This window comes from Scardinius erythrophthalmus (assembly GCF_964197995.2).
Source record: "Scardinius erythrophthalmus genome assembly, chromosome: 2".
Classification (NCBI taxonomy): Eukaryota; Metazoa; Chordata; class Actinopteri; order Cypriniformes; family Leuciscidae; genus Scardinius; species Scardinius erythrophthalmus.
This window is the reverse complement of record NC_138222.1, coordinates 8,883,610-8,899,516: the sequence shown is the minus strand read 5'-3', so window position 1 is coordinate 8,899,516 and position 15,907 is coordinate 8,883,610. Positions and strand designations below refer to the sequence as shown.

The window sequence follows — 15,907 nt, the reverse complement described above, 5'->3', positions numbered from 1 at the left end:
AGACATACTCGGACACAGCATTATTACACTTTAAAAATATATAATCGGCTTTTGTCTTGTCCAGTAAAAATACTTGAATTCCCTCAAACAATTTATTCAAGTTTATGGTTAAAACAAGAACAAAAGTATAGTCAAGTATAGTGACTAAAAATTCTTATCATACACTATTTTAATTATCTCTCTCTCTTTATACACACATAAATCCTGACCAGTGATTTGTGATTAAAAAGGTAGACAATTAAAAGACCACTAAACATCTTACCATTTTTGGCATGGCCCATTTTTTCTTATTTTGCCTTGGAGAGAGTGAGAGTGAGTATGTGTGTGTGTGTACATACATAAATACATACGCTATTTATATATAGTTGTAAAAAAAAAATCTTTTTTAAAGGTTTTTTTTTTCTTTTCTTTTTTGGTGCAGCAAAAGGGTAGAAGACATTTGTTGCCTGCTTCCAAAATTATGCAGAGTATACTATTAAAGGTAAAATATGTAAGATTTTTGTAATAAAATATCCAAAAATCACTTGCACGGTGTTATATATTTCCTGCAGTTGTCCCAAAAGTTCCCAAAGATTTTTTATTTCAGAGGAATTCCAATTTTAAATAATGGCTCGTCCCTTGTCATTGTCGCCTGTCAATAGAGACAGAGCGCAACGCGTCATAATCTGAAGACCACGCCCACTGGGGGGGGGGGGACCATCCAACCGTCTCCGTTGACTTTGCATTGCGAGAGGCTGCCTCCTTGTCTCCTTCATTTTTGACTTATAACAAAAGACAGAAAAATGCATAAAAGCTGCTGTGTGACAAGGTGTACAGCAAACAAGCTAAAAAACCCAGAAATAAGTTTTTATAATCTGTCGACCCCAAAAAACGAGTGTTTAAGGACACAAAAGTGGGCACAGGCTGGAACGAATGGGTCAATTGGGATCCTGACACTCAGTATGCACTAAAAAATGCAGTAAACATTTTGTCACTGGTAAGTCAAATATCCAAATGTCAGTTTTATATATTATATTTTTGTAAAATAAGTTATACTGTCGCCAATTACGTTCCCTGCTCCAGTGGACATAGTTCTCAGAGTAATATGACACCTTACGCTCTGTTTCAATTGCCTGTATCCACTTTTGTGTCCTTGAATGTTTTTTTGGGGTCGACAGATTATAAAAACTTATTTCTGGGTTTGTTAGCTTGTTTGCTGTACACCTTGTCACAAAGCAGCTTTTCGACATTGTTTTGTTTTTTGTTATAAGTCATAAAATGACAAGGAGGCAGCCTCTCGCAATGCAAAGTCAATGGAGACGGTTGGATTGTTCTCCCCCCCGGTGTGGGCGTGGCCTAAATACGCTCTGTCTCTATGACGTAATATCCGCGTTATCCCTGGTTTCCGCTCGTACTGCCATAGTAACCATAGACATCATGTCTATGATAGTAACCATGGCGACAGACGTGGACATCTGCGTTACGTCTAGCGGCACGCTCACGCTGTTGTTGTTTCGTTCAAACATTATGGACCATGGCAAGCAGACTTTGGGACAAAAGGAGAACTAAAACGAGGATCAATATTAGCGTGGCGTTTTCGAGATGCCGAGAGCTAGCGTCCGCGACAAACTTCGACTTGACAGAGACGTGCAAATGTGCATTAAACTAATCAGTGTTATATAGCTCAACATGATGAAATGTTAGAATATGATCAGTATGTTATTCTAATGTTGATCTAGCTTACTGCTAGTCTCATACAGCCAACAAACTAACGCATAGAATAACATTATAACTTTCAACACACTCAAATGCAGTTTAGTATGATAGTGTAGACCAAGTGAAACAGCGCTGCGTTACCTCAAGTTTAATTCTTCAAATAAACTGACCTATGCGAGTAGTATTTCTGCATTTGCGTGTAGTTCGGTAGAATGAAATGTCTTTATTCCTTTATATCCGCGGGACTCGTGTGACGCTGATATCTGTCTCTCATTAGCAATCGCACCCTGCTTCACACCACAGTCATGTTAAAAACATCAGTGTATTCACTCATCCATAAACATTATTAGATCCATCAGCATGACGACAAGTTCCATAATTCCGCTTATGCGTCATCAACCTACGCCTTTGTTATTGTAAGAGGTTAGCGACCCCTAGCGGCGAAAAAAATAACAAAAAAAAAAACATATAATGTAAAAGGAAACTGAACCCAGAGTATGAGATAGTGACACGTTTTTATTAGTAACGTGCACAGGTCTATGGACTCCTTGTGTCCCAGGAAGCTGCCTTGAGACTTAACAAGTGTTTGATTGATGAGAACAGAATTGACATTATCAGACAGGTGCAGAGAAACCAACAAGGCCTTGAGTAAAAAAAAGGTGTCTGTTGCTCAGTCAGCTCTTCAATACAATGAAGTACAAGTTTTATAAATTCAAGTCTTGTCATTATTACATTTTCAGGAAGGAAAAAAATACATTGTAAAAAGGCGCCCAAGTGGTAGGATTTCGTAACCGACCACATACATTCTTGTAGAGAAGAATTAGAGCAGAAAGGCTTAAAATCTGTCGTTTAGCTTCGTCAAAGCACATATTCTATTACATCCTCCCTGATAATCATGAAAAATTCATTTACTGCCAAAACTAAAACAGGATGACAATTGACCAGAATAAAAAATAAAATAAGAATTTGCTGCAGAATATGGATAATACTATCTTCCACATTCTGAATTTTGACAGGTTAACCATACAGAAGTTGTTAAAACCCATGTTTTCCAAGACAGTACCTCAATAATAGCATACACAACTCTACAACAATAACCCCCGACTTGTCTGTGACATCAATAGTTTTTCCAGTGAACTATAGGATGTGCAGAGTGTCTGTGGCTTTTTTTTTTAGCCAGTCTGTTTAGTAGATCTCCGTTTGCGCCACCTTTAGAAGTGAGGTATGACGTCCCAAACTGGAATTGAAGACGCAAGTCATGAAAAGGTCCGTTTTTATCTTGCTTCAGCATCCAGCCACTTCATATCTTCAAATAATTAAAAAGAAAAACAGCAGATGTCCTCATCCACACATAGCACAAACATAACTCGCACACGATCAGCATAGGTAGAACTGTAAGGCAGAGACTCCATTCTGAAGAAAAAAGAAAAAAAAAAAAACCTAGGCAAATAAAGCTTCCTGAAACATCCTAAAGTTTGCCTTTTCCATCCCCTTTGAGTTCAGGATCGACTCTCCTCCTGATAGACCTCATGTAAGGCCGTTTTTGGAAGGTGATGAGTCCAGAGTCGAGGGAGAATGATCAGGCGGATGTCAGATAGGGAAGCAGTTCGACAAAAAAAAAAAAAAAAAAAAAAAAAAAAAAAAAAAAAAAAAAACGGACTTGAAGAAAGCCCTCGGTCGGATGATCACCAGAGTCGATGCTGGTGGAGATTTCTGCTCAGGACGGACCGTATGTCTGCGGTGAACCTGAAGAGGGAACACATAATGAAGAGGTGCTATGAGATTTCAAGTGAACAGCATAAAAATTGTTCCATGTTTTAAGATCCTTACCTTAGTGCATCCAGCATGGGCAGCAGGTTAAGAAGTGCTGTGTCACTGGGGTCACTAAACCATGACTTTATAGGTATTGCATTATCTATGGGTCAGAATAAAAGAAATGTAGAAAACAATTACACATTCAAACCAAACCACTTTTTCCTCAGTAGACCTTTTATAATACATGGGTTTTCAAGAAAACTTGGGTGTCTATACGGTAGAAAGGTGAAATCATTTCTGAAATCGGTGCTACCTGACTAGAGAAAACAAAGAAAAAAGGCTGTCATCTTCCCTTTTGCCAAATAGGTAGGAAAACTTAAATTTAACAAATAAGAAACAGGTAATAACAAGTAGGAAAACACCCATAATGCACTGGGCATGTTGTCATCCAAGGCCACTCCAAGTCTGTTATTGGATAGGCTTGACCAGTCAAATACCGCTTTTGCTTGACTTCTTAGCAAACTTTTAGACACAACAGTGTTGACTTGTATTGCTCCTGGGTGCAAGAATGCAAAGAATAAACATTTAGCGGGAGCAAGTTATTTTCGGTTTCCAGTGAAGGATCCAGTGTTGTAGGCAGAAGCTAAAGGCTGCAAAGAATGGGAAATATGGAGACGACTGGACACTGCGACGGAAAATCTGTAAAAATGTTTGTAGTCTACATTTTAAACTGAATGACTATGAACACAGCATTTTAGATGAAACAGACGAGAGGGAAAAAACGAAAGAAACCGCCATTTCATCCGTTCGTTTAGAAAAAGAGGAACGGGGAGCGCACCTTCTGCAAACCAGCCGAAACAAAATGCCATCATGTAGGCTGTTGCCACAGTATTTTTACAATAATGCTTTTTAAAGAGGAGATGAACCCTCTGTCAATCCGACTCTCAGTGGGCGGGGATACAAAAACGTGGAAGTATAATCTGTAGTTTTCACGAAAGCTCTGGAGCTGTCAAATGGACTTTTGCAAATAAACTGGAATTTCTCAGTCCAGGTAACAGAGAAAAAGAAACACGCTGTTAATTTATATAAACTACCGTCATTGTACCAATACAAAGCAGGTTGAAAATCAGCAAACATACATTTGAATCTATAGTACTGTGCAAAAGTCTTAGGCATGTTAATACCACCCCCCCAAAAAATAACTGTTTTTAAGTCAGTTATTTATATCTTTTGCTGTAGTGTGTCAGTAGGAAATATCAGTTTACATTTCCAAACAGTATTTTTGCCATTAATTGTAATAATCCAGTGAGATTTGTGTATGCACAAGGAGTCTGACAACAGCCGGCATGATCTGATCTCACCATCATCGAGTCCGTCTGTGATTACATGAAGAAACAGAAAAAACTGAGACAGACTAAATCCAGAAGAACTGCGGGAACGTCTCCGAGATGCTTGAAAAACCCTTCCTGCAAAGCTGAAAAACTATGAGCAAGTGTACCTGGACAAAAGCCTTTTTAAACGCAAAGGGTCGTTACACCATATATTGATTTGAATTAGTTAATAGAAGTTAAATCATAAATAAATTCAATTTGTGATTTTATTTTTGAAAGCATTCTCACTTTACAGCATTTTAACACAAGTGCCAGTACTTTTCACAGTACTGTAGCTTTGCAGGAAGGTTTCTTCAAGCATCTCGGAGACGTTCCCGCAGTTCTTCTGGATTTAGTCTGTCTCAGTTTTTTCTGTTTCTTCATGTAATCACAGACGGACTCGATGATGGTGAGATCAGATCATACCGGCTGTTGTCAGACTCCTTGTGCATACACAAATCTCACTGGATTATTACAATTAATGGCAAAAAGAATGTTTGGAAATGTAAACTGATATTTCCTACTGACACACTACAGCAAAAGATATAAATAACTGACTTAAAACCTTTTTTTTGGGAGGGAGGGGGGGGGGGTGTTAACATGCCTAAGACTTTTGCACAGTACTGTATATATATATTTGTGACTAAATGTGCGGTTGGTTACATTTATCATTGTTGGTCTCATGGATTCGCTGCACTGAACAACAGAAATCTGCTTGGTTTGAAAGTGACTTACATCACTGCACTATTGACAATGACAACAGACAATGGACCTTTTTTGTCAGTGAAATTTCTCTCATGTGACAACAAAAAACCCCATCACAGAGCAGTAAAATGTGTTTTATTCAAGACCTAGCTATTCATTTATTGATCAGTTCTTTCTAAAGTGTTGTTTAAATTTTATTTAGTCATTTACTTTGCATCCTAAAGTTCAGATGTTCATTCTATGTATGTGTATGATCAATTTCAACTTTATAATTTACTTCCATAATGTAATGCATTTCAGAGTAAAATTCATTCGAAAAAATAGGGGAATTCATCAGGAATTGACTATATAATATGATATATAAATCCTATATATGATCTTAAATCCTGCTTTTGCATATGGCATAGATTACTGTGATGCTGAGCATGCTAAACACGGTGAGGCTGAAATGGCCTAAAGTACACAACCACAGATATCATGCAGTGAGACCAGCTGGGCAACTGCTCACACACAAGTTAATCCTGCAAAGAAGCAGTGCAAACTGCAGCGCGTTGTTATAGTCTTACCTGGATGACTGCGATATGCCCCTGGCGAGTTGTCAAGAATGACTACACTTGATAAGTCATCATGTACAACGGACAGGTCTTTAATATAACTACCTGAATCCAGTGTACAGTGCTGCACAAGATAAAGAAACGGAGAGTGTTGTTGAAATATATCCGTGACTAATGTCTGCCTTTTCCATATTTCTCATAGGAAAGGTTTAAGAACAATGAAATGTAAAGAGTTTCAGTGGTTACCTGTCTGTAGTATCTTCTTTTTAGGATCCCCTTGTTGTTATCCAGCTTATCAGCTACTGCAGAGCCATAGATCTCCATACTAGCAGTGAACACTACTAACTCATACCACTGACTGACCACCTCTAAGAAGAAGTCGACATGCGGCCTTTTATGTACAAAGAATCTGACTGGGTGTTTGTCTATTACCACCTGCAAAAAATGACAGTTTACATGAGAAAATGAAAGAGACATCTGGGTGAAGATAACAGCGATTCATGATTAAACGAGAAGCATTAAAAAGGGCTGTACAGTGCAACATACAAAAAATTGTTCTGCGTGATGAAAACTTACCACAGTAACACGCGTGTAAGACAGACCAGTTTGTTTGTATTAGTGCTGCACGATTAATCGTATCGCAATATGACGCAAAATGCTGCGATTTTATATTAAATAAAAAAATTACCGCTGTTAACGCACTTATTAATGCACTTATTAATGCAAATGCTTTTAAACCATTCATGCGCGATAAGACAAAAGAACGAGCTGCATGTGAATGTCCTCCTGACACACACACACACACACACACAGATAGACGCGCGCCAGTATCAAGTTCTCTTTCGCGGTAGAACGAACAACACACATGTATGCCAAAATGAACGCGCTGCATGTGAATGTCCTGACTGTGACAGACAGAAAGACTCGCGCTAAAATCGTGCGTGCGCACAAAACAGCATGCCAGAATACAGCTCTCTTTCGAGCTTGAACGAACAATAACACACACAATTATGCCAAAATGTCTTTTTGTCGAGTGTCTTCATAACATAAGAGTAGTCTTAACCTGCTTTTAGGCTCTTAACATCCTTGATGTGTCATTACAAGTGCACAGAAAATGTGAGTGATTCCTTCTGAGTGAACACGAGTGGATCTGACTGGAGTAGATGTGAAAGATATGTATTAAAATGATGTTATTTAAGCCAGCGCAAATACCTCTGTTTACATCCTGCTTTCGGGTGAAGTCCAAAGTAGTCGATTGCCGAGTTCACGCGCATATGTTTAGTTACTTATGATCACGCGCGTGAACTCGGCAATCGATTACTTTGGACTTCAACCGAAAAACAGGATGTAAACAGGTATTTGCGCTGGCTTAAATAACATCAGTTTTATATGCAGTCAGATCCACTCGTGTTCACTCAGAAGGAATTACTCACATTTTCTGTGCACTTGTAATGACACACCAAGGATGTTAAGAGCCTAAAAGCAGGTTTAGTACTTGCCCCATTGAAGTCAACAGGGTGCAAATTTTAAAAATAGAATAACTCGGTGTAGGCAACACCGATTTTTGTTGTTGTTCTCTGTATTGACAGCACTCTAAATCTACAATAAAATGAGCTCAATGTTAAAATTGACCGGAGTTCTCCTTTAAGATGCATTTTGGTCAATCGGATCACAAGTGGACGACGCTAGATACAGGTGTAAAGCGTTTTGAGCTTGTCCACTTTCGACCACTTCCAGAGGTAGTCAAAAACACATTTGACCAGATTGCTTTCATAGTGTAAACGCTCATGTGGTCGAAAGTGTTCGAACAGCCACAAAAGACAGTCTCTCCGTCTACTGACCTAATGTGTGAACATTATGGGAAGCGCACTAGCCAGAGGGGATTTAAACTTTGTCGGCTGGAGACCCAAGTTTTGTTTGAAGACGAAAAACATACCAAGCACAATGTTCTCTCACCATTCCTGATTTCTAACACACACTCAGCGTTCAACGTGTTTTTGTGGCTGTCAGAGCAGAAACGAAAGCTGATGCTCACCGGATGTTTTTCAGTCATCCCTGGTCGCGTTCATATGTAAATTGCACAAGCTTAGTTTGTCCATTAGATTGAAAGGTCCATTTTGTCCATTTACCCGCCCATAGACCCTCCCCTCAGAGAAAAAGTGGACAAAAGAGACGGATTAAAACACCAGGTGTAAACAGGAATGTGTCTGTCTCGTCTACTTGTGATCCGATCGACCAAAACACAACCTAATACCAGGTGTAAACAGGGCCTATGTCAAGCATGTAGGGCTGTAGCGATAACCACAATTTTGTAATACTGACAAGCCAACCGCAGTGGAATGCAATGTTCACATGTCCTTCTTGTTTTACACTTCATGCATTTGTCATGAATGTTAAACAAGTTAATAAAAATAACAAGAGTGATGAATGTATTTTTTTTTATTAAGACTCCATGTACCATTGTGATTTGTACAGAGTCTCTGTAGATTTGGACTAAACAAGTGAGAGAGAGATCGACTGACCGTGTGCGATTACCTGCGTCTTTCCTTCTTCAGATGAAAAAATGTGTGTATCTCACAGATTATAATAAGATTAATAATAAAGATATTAGGAATTCAGATATATTATGTAAATATACTGAAGTATAATAATAATTAAATAAATTAATAATTTCCTGGGAAAATATGCTCATGAAAAATTGGCTCTTTGTTAAGTATATTTTTATGAGACTTCTATTCATATTTATTTCATTTACTTTGGTCCATAAACTCAAAAACAACAGAATAAATTATCACCCACCCTTAAACGGGAGTGATTGATAACATAATTAGCATACATATATAGTATGCATGATGAACTATGGTTGTTTTCAGAAATGGTAACAGGCGTTTCATATGTTTATAGCACGTTTCATTGTGCTATAATTGCTATAAAACTTTCAACATCTCTAGCACCAGCTACAGCAATATCATAGCAATGTTCAAAATAAGTTAACGTACAGCCCTGATAATAATAGTCTATAATAATAATAATTATTATTATTATTATTATTATATTTTAATATGTAATATTTTATATCGCTTTTTATACGTTTAATAAATATTATAATTATTTTACTTTTATAATGTATAATCAAAATAGTATTTATGTATTTATAGTATCAACAAAGAGCAGCTGCTATTTTATTTAACTATTTTAGAGCCAAGCATAACTAGAAAAACGTAACCGTAAATGGACGTTTTTAAAAAAGTTAACGTACAGCCCTGATAATAATAGTCTATAATAATAATAATAATATTTTATATAGCTTTTTATACATTTAATAAATATTATAATTATATTAATTATTATAATAATATTATAATTATAACTATTTTACTTTTATAATGTATAATAAAAAAAATTAGCCTGGGTGCCAGCCCGAACCCCGCCCACAACATTTTTTGGTCGGGAAGTTCGGTCTGGACTCGATCCATTGAGGAGTAATTATGCTCGGCTCCTAGAAGGCCGAGCCTATCAAATTGCCAGGGCGGGCTTTAATCGATGATGGACAGATAGTCTGCGGTTACGTAATCACCCACGTCACCAAAGAGCGCTTGATTTGAATTAGTTTACAACAAAGACGACTGCAGCTGGAGAATTGAGATTTCACGAGTTCACATTTACAAATAAGTCAGATAGAATAAATGCGTTGGCTATATGAGATGTCACGAGTTCACACAAATAAGTAAGACAGAATAAATGCGTATATGACGTGCTGTCCGAGAGGGCTGTGGGCTCGGTAGCCATACTCCCCCCGTGTTCCTGGTTGTGAGAGAACAAGACAAGAGTGAGGATTCGGGGTGGTGGAGGGACCGAGGGATGCTGAAAAACTGTCAAGGAGTGTTAGGTAAGTTGACAGAGTGAATATGCTTCCTCAGTAACGTTAGACATGGTATTGTTTGATGACAAGTTGATATTGGATTGATTATTTATACGTGCTCCTCCCGAACTTTGTTTATGAAACATCATGTGTAGATTCCGCCATCGCGTCTGTTATAGAAGATATCGACAGCGCATTCATTTTAAAAGAGGAACAGAGAGCCGCGCCCGCGACATTTTGTTGGTTGAAAATATGAATGAAGGACATGCGTCATTTACTCCGTTGCTCTGATTGGTTGTAGGTCTATCCAATTGAGTGCAGAGGTTTTTTTTTCCTAGTTCGGTTGAGACACGCCCCATAATCAAATCTCTATGGAGCGGTATCAGACTCACATTCTGACTAGAATATGAGTATGACGAAGTCAGGCTAAAAAAAAAAATAGTATTTATGATTTTAATAGTTTTTAATTTATTTTAAAAAATATATATATAAGAAAAATCTTTATTTTGTAAGAGCAACAAAGACTATTTTAGAACCAAGCATAACTAGAAAAACGTAACCGTAAATGGAAATTTCCATGAATTTCCCTGGCCTGGAATCACAATACTTGATATTTCTAGGTTTTTAATGAGCGTTGGTCTATAGATGTGCATTTTATAGTGCAAATGTAATGTACTCTGTAACAAAAATGTTTCATCTTACTTTGAGGATGAAGTCTGGCGGTGTACCAGGCCGCACTGTAGGTCTGAGGACTCCATCGTGATGCGAGTGGATCAATGTCTCGTCAAGATCTAAAACTAGGATCTTCCGCTTAACGGTGTCTGAACATGAATACAAACACAAATTGACAGGTCAGTCAACGCATATGAAAAGACTTCACACAAACACAACACTGTCTCAAAGACAAGTAACACTCAGATTGGGCATGTTAAATCTCACCGGCAGCTTTGTGTTGTCATAATAATCACGTATTAAACTTGAGGAGAAGAAAAGATATACTCACTGAGTCGGTTTCTGGAAATGGGGGACAATGGTAAAATGTCATATCGCACCGTTTGATACTGGATTATCTAGAACAGGAAGACGACAAAACAGGAAACAGTCCACCTCAGTACAGCACAGCGCAAGACACGTGTACAATGCAGCAGAGGACATTTTTACAGATTATTTAGCAAGATATAATGGTTTTAATGGAACATTTAGGTCTGCATTTATCAACTCTGAACTTTTCAGAACTCACTAGTCTCTAACGACAAGTGAATAACGACCATTTAAACATCACATGAAAGCACAATAAAAAAAAAGCTTGTCTATCACTGCTGAAGCAGGTCGAACTTTACAATATCCAGAATTTAAATAAATAAATAAAAAGTATAGTCAATTTAAAAATACAGGTTGTATTAAAAATACTGTTGACTATCTATCAATCCAACCATTCATCCAATATTTCTTTATCTATCCATCCATCCATCTCATATCTATCTATCTGTCATATTTTCACCCCCCCCCATGTACTTAATTTTTGTTATTAATATTTTTGAAATATTTATTTGTTTATATTTATTTAAAAAAAAAGAAGCAATATTTAATTAAATATTACTATTAAACATTGGCATTAGGGTGCTTCTGCTCTCCGTATTCAAGATTGGCAAACGAAAAATAATAATAAAATAAATATATGGATAAAGAAATAATCATATTCATGATATATAATCAATATCGGCTGATCATTCAAATTTACTATAGAAATCTCCATGCCTAATAATGTTAATAATAACATGTCTAGGCCCAGAAATGGACAATTTAGCCGGATAATACAGGTTTTCCGTGACCGTGAGAACCCTAAATTAGTCAAAATGAACACAAGGGGTGTCCTGGACTTCACAACTGGTCAATTAGCCGCTTACTCAAGTACACAACCTTCAGGAACTGAACTGAGCTCAAACTCAGATCACTGTCTCTTTAAGAGGTCCGAGACCCTCTGCTTCAGTCCAGCACTCACCACAATGTGGATACTCTTCCTCTCTTTCTCCAAATCCCTCTCTTCTGAGCTATCTTTAGCTCTCCCAGCTGTCTAAAAGCGTCAGAGGAACTTCGGAGAGAACAGCCGAGCGAAACTGCCAGGGTGACTTTGAAAAGGGGGCTGTTTATTCCCAACTTGCATTAGGCCTCATTCATAATATCAGGTCGAACCGACCCGATGCTTGCATGACTGTAAAGCATGTTCAGAGAAGCGTCCGCTACTCCGGCACCCATATCAGAGTCCCAGACGAGTAATACTTCTATAATTGCGTCTTAATGATCATCTTAAAGATTATTACACAACTGGCTCGCCAAAGCCTGTTGTGCACAGGGGGATTACAGCCTGTTTTCCTAGTCAAAGTGTTTACATACTCATGTGACCCATTTATCAGCTACTTCTTAAAAACAAAAACCTACTGGATAATATTCACATATTATTATTAGTATATTATGTTAGAAATGATGAATCCTCTTTCTTTTATAAATATTATTAAAAATGGTTTTTGATTTATCCATCTTACCCTGATCATTATTGCTTTAGGCTCACAGTAAAACATCATATATACATTTTAGTTAAAGGTTCTTTCTCTTAAACTTATCTTAATTTAATGTTTTTCCATCAAATATTTATATTTTATTTAAGCTCGATTTTAATGAACAAAATCTTGTTTTCAATAGTTTTAGTAAAAACAGTAACACTGGTTGCAAATAATTAAAGTTATTTAAAATGAAAACAACTAATTTTGGTGTCAAGTCTTATTTTGCACTTATCTCCCCGGATCATTACTGCTTTAGATGCAGTGAAATGTCATAATTTCTTGAATTTCTTGAAGAAAAATAACTCATTTTGGTGTCAAGTCTTATTTTACACTAATGGTACATGTTCGGCTGTTTATTAACGGTTTACGCAACAGTAAAGTGTCACATTTACCAATTTAAGGAGTTGACAACTCAGTTGTCATTAGTTTGTAAATGTCAGTGTTTAATGGAATCAGTGTAACATGTTATTCTTCATAACCAGCAAACAAGTTGTGCAGTTACCAACGTCTTAATGGACATATGTGTCTCTCTAATGAATCACAGAATAAACATGGGTAACACTTTATTTTAATGTATCCCTATAACTGTGTAATTACACATTTAAGTACTGAGTAATAGCAATTAACTACATGTACTTACTATAGGGTTAAGATTTGGGGTTACACTTTATTTTAAGGTGTCATTGTTACAGTGTAATTATATATTTAAGTACTGAGAAATATCAAGCACCTACTATGGGGTTAGGCTTTGGTTGAGGGTTAGTTGCATGTAATTATACATAATCTACTGTTGTTATTACTACAGTAATCACATGTTACATAATTATGTAACAAGGACACTGCAAAATAAAGTGTTGCTGGATTTGGTTTAGCTGCATGTAATTATGCCTAATTTATAGTTACTATAGTAATGTAACGTGTAACAAAGACACATTAAAATAGTGTTACCTAAACATGAAATAATAAGCCACTGGCTACTTTATTTACATCTAGGAGAATGGGAATGTTTCCAGACAGGTGTCTGCTCTCCCTTCAGACACCTGCATGAAAGTCCAGTGCCATGTCACGAAACAAAAGTTGCTCACACATGAAAAGGACACTCACCGTCCGTATGTGCTTCCTGAGGATGTATAAGAAGAAGCTCCACAGCCTGGATGTCACGCCGAGGAAAGTGCGCACACCGAGCAGACATTGGCGGGTCTTTAGCATGTCAACCATAACACCAGAGTCCGTGAGGTGTGATTTACACCGCTGACAAGAGCAACACAACACACCTGTGGAAATAAGGTCCTGCCAACCATTCACAACTTCACACCTCACGCGCCTTGATATGATTCAAACAAACGTTTGAAGGGTGCTAAAGTGCAGCGTTCGCAAAACAAAAGTGCGTGGGTTAAATATCACTTGGTGAATGTCTTTATCTTTAGAGAGGTAGTTTTCTCTGTCCGGCTCCTTCAAATGCTCGCTGGCTAAAGGTGGTCAAACAAACTGGAGTGTCGAACAAATGTCTCCGTTCTGCCAAAAGCCACGCGAAGTGCGACCGTCCATCTGTTGCAACATTAAAACCAATATGCGTATTCCGCTTCTTTGTGATAATCTTTGAGAAAGCGAAAAGAAAAAGCGTACAATTTCTCAGCGCCGAGAACAGTTTAAAGCCAATACGGTAGAGCAACACGGGCCGCCATCGCTTCCCTGACGTCACTTCCGCGAAGAGACATAAAGTTTGTGCTCACGTGGCCGCGGCGTTTTTCAAAAAGACTTTTGAGTTCCCATTCAGTGTTCACCAGTGAGAATTCAAACCGTAGGAAGCTTTCACATTTTTTTTTTGTCATTTAATTTATTTTACTGATGACAGTGGTTAAGTAAAAAAAAAAAAAAAAAAGTCCTTATTTTTGTGTGATATTAAATTATTAAAATGAACGAACAATTTTACGGAAGCGTATTGCATTCACTTGAAGAAAAAAAAATCTACTCTGTTTTTCTGAATTAATTATCTCAGAATTATGAGATAATTTTTCACGAATAAAAAGTTTTTGCTCTGTTTTTCTGAATTAATGACTTAATTATCTCAGAATTATGAGATAATTTTTTATATAAAAAAAATATTTTATTCTGTTTTTCTGAATTAACGAGTTAATTATCTCAGAATTACGATAATTTTTCATGAATAAAAGTTTTTGCTCTGTTTTTCTGAATTATTGAGTTAATTAAGTCATTAATTCAGAAAAACAGCAAATTTTTTAAATGAAAAATGATCTCATAATTCTGAGATAACTCGTTAATTCAGAAAAACAGAACAAAATATATTTTTTATAAAAAATCATCTCATAATTCTGAGATAATTAAGTCATTAATTCAGAAAAACAGAGCAAATATTTTTATTTCAAGAAAAAATTATCTCATAATTTTGAGATAATTAAGTCATTAATTCAGAAAAACAGAGCAAAAACTTTTTATTCATGAAAAATTATCTCGTAATTCTGAGATAATTAACTCGTTAATTCAGAAAAACAGAGTAGATTTTTTTTCCTCAAGTGAATGCAATACGCTTCCGTACAATTTAGCGTAGTGATGAGATTTTGATTCACCGCGCCAGTCTTTTAACTTTGCTCACCAAAAGATTACTTCAGAAGCCCTTTAAAGTCACTATGAAATCAAACCGTAACATTCTTTTCAAAATATTTTTATTCGTATGCCTCAATCTTTAATCAAAATAACTTCCCCTCGACCCCTCCCACTTGCAGCAACATCTACTGGTGCGAGGGCGGGACAACCTGTCACTCACATGAGATCGACCAATAGCAAACCACAACAATCCAACCATCCAATCAATTCACCATGACAATATCAAGCCCCTCCCTATATTATTTTCTTGTTCGAGAAGCCGTTTCATGCCGAATTTAAGCATGTTACATTGTTACGCCAGTTTATGTTATCAGTTTGTTACTAACTTACTCGATTTGTTATATTTCACAGGGAAAAAACGCCCAATGTCTATTGTCAGTGTAACGATGTATGAAGCACAGCTCATACAGAAATCACTTTCCAAACAAGCAGCTTTCTGTTGGTCAACACACATCAGATCTAGTAAACCAATGAGGTTCATTCTCGTGTTACGCAGCACGTTTGAGCTTCAGCAAGAACCAACCAGGTTTGTTCTCGCAGGTCAAGCAGATTCGGTTGAGCTTCTGTTTATGTCCGCTGATCAATGTTTAAATGTGAATAAAAGACTAAATTTAATTTGTTCATCATATAAACCGTTCGTGTCTCTTCAGAAAATTTGGACTAAACCACTCAATGGATTAGTTTTATGATCTCTTTATGAACTATTTGTAGCATCAAAGTGGTAGTTGCATAGCTGTCAATGGAGGGACAGAAAGAGATTTAATCAAAAAGATCTTCATT

General features: G+C 36.9%; 1 protein-coding gene across 2 annotated transcripts; it reads right to left on the bottom strand.

Moving 5' to 3' along the window:
- Window positions 1-2,192: 2,192 nt before the first annotated feature.
- ctdnep1b (CTD nuclear envelope phosphatase 1b) lies at window positions 2,193-14,210 on the bottom strand. Of its 2 annotated transcripts, none has more exons than XM_081359055.1 (7): window positions 13,607-14,210; window positions 10,945-11,011; window positions 10,644-10,762; window positions 6,326-6,514; window positions 6,092-6,203; window positions 3,526-3,610; window positions 2,193-3,441 (listed from the first exon to the last, which is right to left on the bottom strand). In XM_081359055.1, exons 1-7 carry the CDS (start codon window positions 13,718-13,720, stop codon window positions 3,381-3,383), a joined length of 747 nt encoding a protein of 248 aa, XP_081215181.1. In that variant the 5' UTR covers window positions 13,721-14,210; the 3' UTR covers window positions 2,193-3,380. The 2 variants fall into 2 exon arrangements, with proteins under 2 accessions (XP_081215181.1, XP_081215182.1); XM_081359056.1 differs by having other exon boundaries at window positions 2,195-3,441; window positions 6,185-6,203; window positions 13,607-14,204.
- Window positions 14,211-15,907: the final 1,697 nt, after the last annotated feature.

Coding starts and splice junctions, on each gene's coding strand:
- ctdnep1b (XM_081359055.1), bottom strand. CDS start 13,720: ATGGTTGACATGCTAAAGACCCGCCAATGTCTGCTCGGTGTGCGCACT. Junction 11,012..13,606: donor TCAGGAAGCACATACGGACG/GTGAGTGTCCTT, acceptor TTCCTGTTCTAG/ATAATCCAGTATCAAACGGT. Junction 3,611..6,091: donor GGCATATCGCAGTCATCCAG/GTAAGACTATAA, acceptor TCTGACCCATAG/ATAATGCAATACCTATAAAG.